This window comes from Urocampus carinirostris, chromosome 6 (genome assembly GCF_059441175.1).
Source record: "Urocampus carinirostris isolate Australia breed hairy pipefish chromosome 6, RoL_Ucar_1.0, whole genome shotgun sequence".
NCBI lineage: Eukaryota > Metazoa > Chordata > Actinopteri > Syngnathiformes > Syngnathidae > Urocampus > Urocampus carinirostris.
In genome coordinates this window covers 28,288,464-28,299,340 of record NC_142354.1, presented here as the reverse complement: position 1 = coordinate 28,299,340, position 10,877 = coordinate 28,288,464, and the positions used below count along the sequence as shown (strand labels likewise).

Below are 10,877 nucleotides of genomic sequence, written 5' to 3'. Positions count from 1 at the left end.
TTCTCAAGTATCAAACTTTTTGATTTTATTTCTATCGACATGTATGTACACGTTTAGGGTAAACTTTGAATTGTAAAAAAAAAAAAGACAGCTACACACGTTTTATCATTACGACCATGTTGGTTGTATGACAAATAAATTACAATTGTTGACAAGTACACAGACTCAAAATTCACAAAAGTCTGTGCATGGACAAAGAAAAAGACGATTGAAATGGATTGCTTCACGTGTCCACTTTTATGGAGAACAGGATTCTGTTAAATGTAGAAAATGGAGGAATAAATACATACCTTAAAATACATGACATAATAAACAAGTGAACACACAAATAAATCTTGTAATGCCCAAATAGCTGACATGGATTCTTCTATTTTTGTAGTTTGTTTATTTATTTCAGTATTTATTTTACAGACGCTCCTCTACTTACGACCATTCGACTTCAAAAAGAAACGGTAGATACGAACATGTTTTTCGGGATGTAGAAAAATATCCGGACATTGCTGTGAGTTCGATTTTGTAATGTGTGCACGTTTTTCCTAGTACAGGACAGTACTGTAGTACTTCTTTCCACCGCTACCGGTGTGTGGCGCTGTGAGAGGTCACCCAGCATCCACCTCAAAGAAGAAATCTGGCTTCCTCTTCCTAGTTCGTGTGTAAACATTCTATACTGTATCTCCAGCGCGCTAAGAATGTTGACATTTTTACTGTTTAATATCCCGTGCATCCATTCATTATGGTTAGTGTAAAGTGTAAGTGTAAAGAAGAGGCGAGCAGTTTTTTTTCTTATTAAAGTGGAATAAGAAAGCTTGATGCGGTTGAGAAAATGGTTCGATCGCTTTTTTTTGGCTACTTGCTAACATGAAGGAGGAAGTAGCCCAACTCTTGAAGCTCATCTTCCAAAAGTAAGTTGATCTTAACTTTATCTTTATAGAGCATATTATTCTATGAAATGTTTATTTTGTAGTACAAAACAATACAGGTTACTTATGCAAGATACTTATATAAACCTTAAACATACAAAATATAGCAATGAAGCAATTTACGGACAAATTCAACTTCCGGACGATCGTTCGTAAGTTGGGTAGCGTCCGTATTGTCTATTTGGTCACAAATCTGTTGCATATTTTGTCATGCATTTTTTCCACAACAAAATATTTTTTTTATAAATGAGGAGGCAACCTAGTTGCCTGAACTTTTCAACTTTTGATCAGTAAAGAAAGGAATTGAAATTGATTGGCGCATTGCTCAATCAGCCAATAGGTGAACAGCTCAGACAGTTTGATCCACCCCATCATTTGAATAAAATTTCGTTTGCGACAAAATATGCAACAAAAACTAAATGAAAAATAAGAAAATCAAGTCAAAACACATGACAAAATACTGCCTAAATAAATAAATACATTGCATATTGTCATCTATTTAGGAATTGTGATTTATTAATCTGTTCATTTATTTATATAGCATATATTTGTAGGTATCGTCTATACTTTTATTTCTCCATATGGCAGGTTCAGTCCTCCATACACACCTGATTCTACAGCTAAAACACAAAATCTTCACAAATTCTTCAATGTTAAACAGTGACAACGCAACAGAGACTGTCAATTTGATCACTTTTGAAGTACAGTACAAAAAACAAATACCTCAGGTTGCTTTCAAAACATGAGAGGAAATGGAGGACCTTCTTTGAGCACCGTGGTCATAGTGGTTTTTTTCAGGTCACAAAAAAAAAAGCTCACCAAAATCCCGCCGCAGAAGCCGAATGTCCACTTTTTTTCAGACCCTGACAACCGGGGTGGTATGTGTGAGCGGCACCATTGAGCCCGTATCGCAGTCCAAGTCGATCATGGTGTGGTTGGCTGTGCTCTGGCTGCTAACGGAAGTACCCGTGCCCATTTGTCTGTCCCGCAGACTTTGCAGGTAGCTCTGAGAAACAGGACGACAAGGTTTGAGATTGAGACCACCCGGTCGAACCTCGGAACTCAAATTGAGCAATCTAATGTTTTACCCGGGGACAGACTTCCAGAACTGGGTCGTCGACATTTTCGGGACTAACGCATTACGAGGAACGGTTTCCTGAAATGCGATTACTTTTCATAACATCTTGTCACTCTACCTCCAGGTATGAACATGGGTCAGGGCTTAAAAAGCTGAGAATTTACAAAATGCGTTGTGGTACACTGCACAACTCAACAAAATATTGACCCACACTGACTTTCTTTGACGGAGGTACCTCATAGAACTGGCGGTATTATTGCACGGAACAAAGATCTGTTATTTTGGCGGAGGTTAGTCTCAAGTTGGTTGCATGAAAGCAGGTTCAATTTAATTTGGTCCAGTAACTGGTAATTTATTGTTGGTGGCACGGCGGATGGGTGGTTCGCGCGCAGCCCCATGGTGTGGAGGTCCGGGGTTCAATTCCAGCTACCAGGCCTGCAAGGGTTTCCACTGGGCACTCCGGTTTTCCTCCCACGTTCTGAAGACATGCATGTCAGGTTGATCGACCGGCCCAAATTGTCCCAAGGTATGACTGAGCGAGTGAGTTGGCTGTCTCTGTGTGCCCTGCTGGGTGTCCCCTGCCTACTGCCCGAAGATGGCCGGGATGGGCTCCAGCACCCCCGACTGATATTTTTAGCTAGCCTGCTTATGACCAGGCTAACAAACAGGCCGAGATTATACCCAGAGAAAAATCTGGCATCTGTTCTATCAATCGTGTGAAAAATTAATGGGTTTTAACGCATTTCTATGGATTTGGTATGTTGGATTATTTTAATTATCCAGCAATAAACTTCTGCATATAGGCTATATTCATATATATTTTATTAAACTCTGCTGACTGTATAATTGCAAAAGTAATAGCAATATATGTGGTACAGACGCTCCCCTACTTACGACCATTCGACTTACGGGAGGTACTAAAAAAATTTTCGGGATGTCGAAAAATATCCGGACATTGCTGTAAGTTAGATTCTCATTTTATCTTTATGGAGCATATTATTTTATGAAATAATTATGTTTAAGGCTTGTATAAGCAACCCGTATTGTTTTGCACTAAAAAAATACTTCTATAAACCTTAAACATACAAAATGTAGCACTGAAGCAACTTGCGAACAAATTCAACTTGCGAATGATCGTCAGTAAGGAGGCAGTGTCTGTAAATGTATTGCTCTCAGGCATTGCTATGCCAATTGAAAATGCTTGTGGCCATCAGTGCTTTGATGAATACGTATACTATAGTTGTCTTTGAGGTACTAAAAAGTGACACAATAACTTGCTAAGATGGTATCAATGAAGTAGAATATAGTAATCGAGTCCGTTCATCTGTTCCCTAGTCTAAGAAAAAGAGAAAAGTCTGTTCTTTACAAATGATCAGTGAAATAAAACAAAACAGAAACAAAAAAGAGCCTATTCGAACTATACCGAAAAGGTTGGTGACCCCTGTCCTAGAACAATTTGAGTTCCGAGAGTCCACCATACAAAATAAAGATGAAATCATAAACACAGCACACGCCATTTTGGGTGACACTGACCGGTGCCAGAAGGTCCCCGGCGTAACGTTTGACTGGCGTGGCTTTACGACGGTACGTGCCTTCCTGCCCACCTGCCTGCTGTCGCTTGCGAGCGTCCTTCTCTCGAATGCGCATCAGCTGCACTCTCTTCTGACGACGACTTAAAACCACTGGAGAGAGAGTTCAGATGTTAGCGCGTGTTACTGCCAGCTATCAGTCACACTCTTAAAAGAAAAAATTAAATCAGATTAAAAAAAAGGTTGAATCTAAGGGTGTAGTTTTGGCATGGACAGAGAGCATTGTTTGGTCCCCACCAGGATTATGTGATCACTTGAAAAATGTGCTACATCCCCATCAATGCAAAGACCAAACTGACTCCATTGGTCAAATTGATTCAACTTTCTGGATTTTGACTGTAATGACCTCAAACTTAGTGAGTCACGGAGCACCGTTACCCAATATACTATCTAGGGCAGGGGTCGGGAACCTTTTTGACTCAAAGAGCCATAAAAGCAAAAAATATAAATTTTATTTTGGGAAAGAGCCACACCATATATTATGAGACAATTTTACTAAAGAGATGGGAGGGAGTGCTTGCACTTTTTGCATAGCTCCACCCATCCCTCCCACTCACCCAATCAAATGACTAAGTTCTCTTCCGGTGTTTTGGCGTATTTACAGTTCTGTGGATTCATCATAAGGTATCTGAACACTGAACACAGATTATATAGTGAACTTTTATATAAAGGATTCTTTAGCGTTGTACAGCCAAAACGAGTTTTTTTTCCCCCTTTTTTGTGTGACACCTTGACTGTAAATTGTAGTGAAAAACGTGCCCTATATATACTGCGAAGTAATACCATGTTATTTAGCTTTGGTTTGGCTTTGCGTGTACCTGATTAAGATAGGCTACTCAAGTTTTGAACAAGATGGAGAAGTTTTGTATGCAATCAAATTTGTCTCTGAGCCACAGATACTCGTAGAAAGAGCCATATATGGCTCGCGAGCCATAGGTTCCCGACCCCTGATCTAGGGGGTAGGCGAGTGAATTTAAAAGAACAAATGTCCCAATTTTTTCAAGGCTGTGTTCAGAAATTATTTTGGGTTATCAAACTGTCACAAAAATGTTGTGGTTGTCAAAAAATGAACATACCCATGTTTTATCGTGTGTTGTAAACATGTAAACATCAATCAATCAACAAAATGGCTTAACAAAATTACCCCAAACTACATTTCCTATCAGTTTTTTTTATTGTCTGCAAATACATAAAATCGTTGGTGTTATCGACGTATTTTAGTGACTGGTGTCATCATACATCCCTATGGGCCTTCGAAACATGAAGTTAATAATAAACTAGTGTTTAAATCGATTGCTGAAAACAAAATTACCATATGTTTGAGTTACTTCAAACAAATTGACTCATGAAAGTTAAAAAAAAATACATTTTGAGTTTGTACATGAATGATCCATTTTGGGGGGGAAATCTATGTTTTGTCAGTGTTTGAAATAACGTCTGCCCGGACGCCCGGGGCATGCATCTTTTACTGCGGGTGTACCATTTACAAAACGTCTTTTTCAAGGAAAAAAAAAAAAAAATTCAAATCAAACGTTTGCTTCATTCCGATTTCGAAATCTTCGTTCGGTTTGGAAATTTCGGTTCAATTGCAAATTTGCATACTCGGCAGCCAATCAGAAGCTTGCATCAAATAAATTCGAGCTTCAGGACTTTCCCGAGCGTTATAAGGTCGTGCATTTGCACATCATTTTCCAAAGTACACGCACAGAGAACACAATAAAAATGGATAAGTGGTTAGGAATCAAGCCAAAACCTCAGCCCCAGAAGAAATATTCAAAAGAAGCTAACAAAATTGATGACGCTACAAAACGTAAACGTACATTAAAAGCATTGTGGAAAGAGTTCACGTGGCTTGTAGCAGACGACGCAACGCAAACATTGCATGAATGAAGATGAGTAAATACAGGTACATACTGATGGCAGATGGGAAACGGCGATGTCATATACATGCAATAAATGTTATTCATAGATTTATAATCAACCTAATTTTAAAGTGTTGTTCTTTTATATATTTGGATTATCAATACTTTGCAACAATGAGTTTTTTGCAATTAGTCGTGTTATTGTGTTTCAAGTTGTGAAAAATGGGGGAGGCAACTTTATGGCTGGGCGGGGAACTTTTCAGAGTGGTCTGCCCTGGTGTCCGGTAACTTTTTGTCATGAGTTTCAGACACTGGTTTTGTCCCCAACAATATTATGTAATCTCTTTAGAAAATGTGCTATTTCTATACCAATCTCAAAATATCATTGTTTTATCCCAACCAATAATATTATGTTATTTCTTTAAAAAAATGTTCTATTATTCCCACCTTTGCAAATACCAAACCAACGCGCCTGGTTCAAATTGACCCAAGAAGTTGATCGGTCTATCCTTGAATCAAATAGGGTTACTGAGGACCAAACTGTTTTTAAATCACACTCACCATCCGTGTGGGAAAATCTGCCGTCCGTGAGTTTCCACTGCACCAGGACTCCAATGAGGCTTAGCGTGGGCCAGATGCCCAGGATGACCAAACTGTACCAGCAAAGCGGCGGTCCAGGCGAAAGCCGTAGGCAACTGTAAACGTGTTTGACCAAAGCCAGCATCTCCACAAAGTAGTCGGCACACACAGTCAAGGTAGCGGCGCCGAACACGGCCGTGGAGAGGACGGTGAAGAGCTTCTGCCATTGCAGAGTCAGCACCGCGAACAGCATAGCCGAGCCTAGCAGGGCTCCGAGAGGCACCCACACAGTGGCGGGCGTGTAGAACTGCAGGGTGAGCAGCAGGGCAGCAAGGGCCAAGAGGAGGCCCAGGAGCAGACCAGTCATGAAGAGGCCTACGCTGCGCACCATCATGGTCACCAGGCCACAGAGCAGCCCGATGCCAAGGCCGATGCCGGCGCTGGCCTCCACGCTGAGTTGAGTGTCCAGGACGTGCTCCTTGTGGCACAGCAGGAAGATGATGACGGCACCGAACATCAAGCCCGACAGGAACATAACAGCCTTAAAACAGCGGTAACCTACAAGGACACATAGGCGGGGATGGGTTTACATTGGTAATCCTTCGATAAGGATTGTGATATTTGCGGTAGGGCTGCAACAATTAGTCGATGTCCACAAAAATAGATAATAAAAATTACAGCATTCCTTTGTCGACTATTGTCGCCAGACATGTTTTTCCAACAGAGTGAGATGTCTCAACAGGACTTTATTTTAGCTGAGAGTTAGTCATGTGAAATATCGTCTCCGTCTTGAGTGCTAACACACAGAAACGACAGTGTCAATATCATGTACTTATACCAAAATTTCTAAAGTTTGGGGGAATTTTAGCCTGGATACAGTTGATAAAAAAAAAAAACTCTGCAAAGTTTGCAAAGCAGACCTTACACGTCATTACAGTACCTCAACGATGCACGGATAGTACAGAAGCTTGCCGACAGTAAAAAATGAACAAGGAGTCTGACTCGCCTCTGTAAGATTCACGTACCATTCCAGTCAATACGGTTCTGATAACACGCATTGTACATTTTATACGCATACACAGACGCCTCCCGACTTACGTACATTTTACTTACGGATTCCGGCAGATACGATCATTTGTTTTCGGGACGTCGAAAAATATCCGGACATTGCTGTAAGTTAGATTTAGTATTGTGTGCACCTTTTTCCAAGAACAAGACATTATTGTAGTGCTTCTTTCCGCCACTACCAGCGTGTGGTGCTGTGAGAGGTCACCCAGCATCCACCCCGAAGAAAAAATCAGCTTCCTCGTTAACTGTATCTCTAGCGCGCTAAGAACTTTGATGTTTTTATTGTATAATATTTTGTGCATCCATTCAATATGGTTGGTGTAAAGTGTAAAGAAGAGGCGAGATGTTTCTTTTGAAATGAAAGTGGAATAAGAAAGCTTGATGCTGTTGAGAAAATGGTCGGAACGCTTTTTTTTGGCCACTTTTTACCACGGAGGAGGACCTCTTGAAGCGCATCTTAAACCCAACTTTATTTATCTTTATAGAGCATATTATTTTATTAAATGTTTGTGTTTCAGTACAAAACAATACAGGTTACTTATACAAGCCTTGAACATACTTATATAAACCATAAACATACAAAATATAGCACTGAAGAAACTTACGAAAGATCGTCCGGAACCTAACTTGTTCGTAGGTCGGGCAGCGTCTGTATTTTGCTATAGAGCTTGAGCATTATGCCAGACAGAGTCTGACAAACGCATTTTAAATTGCACGAAGTCCAAAGAACAAACATCAGCTGTTAAAACTTGCAAAACGTCAAGTGTTATTACAGTTTGCAATCAAACTGTTGAGAATAGATAAGTACTTTTGTCAAAGACTGCAGTTGACCACTGAATGCAAAATATATTATTTAACTGTTCTACTGCTGCTAATGAGCGTGTTTTGGTTTATTTAATTTCAATATAATATTCATTTTCCGTTGCCTAAAAATGGAAAGAGGAGGGTGGGGGTGGCATTAGCTCAGGAGGTAGAGCGCAAGTCTTGGGAGAGATCGCAGGTTCAAATCCCGGATCCTCCGAGTTATATGTCGAAGTGTCCTTGGGCAAGACACCGATTCCCCAATGCCCCCAATAAGCAGGTCGGCGCCTCGCATGGCTGCATGGCCGCTATTGGTGTGTGAGTGTGTGTGCTAATGGGTAAGTGTGAAGCACATTATAGAGTGCTTTTGGAGGTCTTCATTGACTTGAAAAGCGCTATATAAATGCAGACCATTTACCATTTAGTTTATTATTTATGGATTTATGTCTCTGAATACTTTGCATAATTTGTTTTATATTAGGCATTTTTATTTTGTTTATGTCCAAATCCCCAGTATGTTTGATAAAAGATCTATTCATTTTTTAATTTCATTGTACCTTTTTTGTGTTTATCATAATTTTCCATATAATTTAATCAACTTTGTGCTAATTTTAAGACAAAATTAATAATTATACGATTATTCGACCAATCCTAGTGGAACATTTTAAAAGTGAAATTGTCAGAAAAAAGGGAGAAAAATATCTAAAACTGTAAATAAAAATAACTTTTTGGCATTACTGTATTTAAATTTAACAGTTTTTGAAAACCTTACTTTGCACCACCCATTCAGTTGACTTTATATACATCAATCTGCTGCACATGTTAAAAGGGACTAGTAAGTGATTGTTAGTTGATTCTTAATCCAACTTTGTTTGGCTGATTTGGTTATAAACATCCTCACATTAAAACAAACTCATCCATCCATCCATTATCTGGACCACTTATCCTCAGTAGGGTCGCGGGGATGCTGGAGCCCATCCCAGCTATCTTCGGGCAGTGGGCGGGATGACACCCTGAACTGGTTGCCAGCCAGCCGCAGGGCACACAGGTACAGACAACTCACGCGCTCATTCACACCGAGGGACAATTTGGACCGGTCAATTACCCTAACATGCATGTTTTTGGAATGTCGGAGGGAAACCGGAGTACCCGGAGGAAACCCACGCAAGCAGGGGGAGAACATGCAAACTCCACACAGGAGGTTCGATCTCATGACCTCAGAACTGTGCTGCACACAGTGTGCGTGAAACTCGTATTAGACAAAATCAGAGCCTAAAAAGGTTGTGTTGACGTTGCAATATTCAGTGTTTGTACACCTTTTTTGTGGCCAAATTCAAGCACTTTTCAAGGACTTTTAAAGCCAATTTTTCTCATTTCTCCAGTACCATCGAAATAAGAAATCCGGCGTTTTGCAAAGCCACAAATATGGCTGCGGTTTACATATGCAACTTTTGATCTTGTGTGTGCATTTATCAAGATCTTGACTATATCATCCAGATTTTGTGGATCTGAACAATATGCATGCAAATATGTTTGGGACAAATCTGCTGGATCTGTCTGACGAAAAGTTTGTAGTGCGGTAAATCTTTGTTTAAAAAAAAAATGTAATCGCGTAATAAAGAAAATTTTGTCTCAAAAAAGTTGCGTCCCGGGGACGCACGTTGATTCGAGACTATGCGTCCCCAGCAAAAATAATGCGTCTAGGACGCAGGGACGCGGGCAAACGAGAACACTGTATTAAGCTTACACTTTAGTTGTAGGGTGTTCTTCCCATTCAATGTTACACTGGGAAACGCTACCTTAATGTTTTTCTCATGGCCCATAATAAATGTCCATAATTGATGCGTATCCTTGCACCAATACACATTCCATAATGCCTTGTTTAGGTGTAGCATGCACCTGTCCTCTTGGGTGCGACCTATAGGGGGCAATGATGCTTCATAGGACAATGCCACGCAAACTAAATTAACTGCCATTAATCACGAGGGAAAAAAATGCAATGGCAAAGCGAAGCCACCAGAGAGAAGTGTCTGCTTCATTTTTAAGCACACCTTTTGTGAAAATGGCAACAATTTGAATCATTTACAGGAACTTTACCCAAAATGCAAGCACTTTGAATACTTGAAAGCACAACATTAAAATTCAAGTATTTTCAAGGATTTCAAGCACCCGTAAGGACCCTGCGCAGACCAGGTTTTCGTATTGCGGGTATTGTACCATTTGGGATCGTTTCTCACCAAAGAAGCAGTAGATGATGCCAAAGATGCAACACATGGAGCAGATGACCGCCGGGATGATCTCGTACTTGCGCTCGATCTCCAAGCTGCAAGCGTCAACCTCGACTCCGCCGGCCCCCGCGGGATGGCCGCTCGGCGAGGTGGGATCGGCCATCTTGCGGTTTTTGGGTCCAGGGCAAGACCAGGAAAGAAGGTGGACCGAGCTGCTGATGTTATCTCAGGTCCATTTTGGTTGCTGTGAAGTGAAACACAAAAGCATTTTTTTATTTTTGTGTTGCTTTAATCCTTAATAAGGACATCTTTAATCCTGTAAATTTGCTGCTACTAAACAGTGACTTTTAGGAGGTTAATGTGAGGGGGCCAAATGCGAGCGCATGGGTGGACCCATGGCAGGCCTCTGACATGAGCTCACCACAAAGCAGATCCTATTACAAGCAACTCACGTTTTTAACCAGAAATAAAGCTCCGCAGAATATGGCCCTGCTTTTACTGTTCAGACCAGGGGTGGGCAATCTACGGCCCGCAGGCCACATTGCAGGGTATTTTATCCGGCCTGCCAAATGAAAATGGACAGAAGACACATATATATATGTATATATATATATATATATATATATATATATATATATATATACATACACACACACACACACACACACACACACACACACACACACACACACACACACACACACACAAAATAGTAAATCAAGGACTACTCATAATTTTTTCGTGTGGGCAAA

The 10,877-nt window shown here is 40.5% G+C and overlaps 1 protein-coding gene across 4 annotated transcripts in view; it reads right to left on the bottom strand.

The window, feature by feature from the left end:
* Positions 1 to 10,877, bottom strand: part of LOC148364492 (transmembrane protein 198-like) — a 29,455-nt gene continuing 18,578 nt past the window's right edge. For 2 of the 4 annotated variants that reach the window (XM_088338600.1, XM_088338601.1), the window contains exons 2-5: positions 10,135 to 10,369; positions 6,011 to 6,586; positions 3,532 to 3,680; positions 1 to 1,926 (exon numbers count right to left, since the gene is read on the bottom strand). In XM_088338600.1, the coding sequence (XP_088194726.1) occupies positions 1,777 to 1,926; positions 3,532 to 3,680; positions 6,011 to 6,586; positions 10,135 to 10,288 (1,029 nt within the window). In that variant the 5' untranslated portion in view covers positions 10,289 to 10,369 and the 3' untranslated portion in view covers positions 1 to 1,776. The remainder of the gene's footprint in view (positions 1,927 to 3,531; positions 3,681 to 6,010; positions 6,587 to 10,134; positions 10,370 to 10,877) is intronic. The other 2 variants (XR_015850759.1, XM_088338602.1) reach the window with 2 other exon arrangements.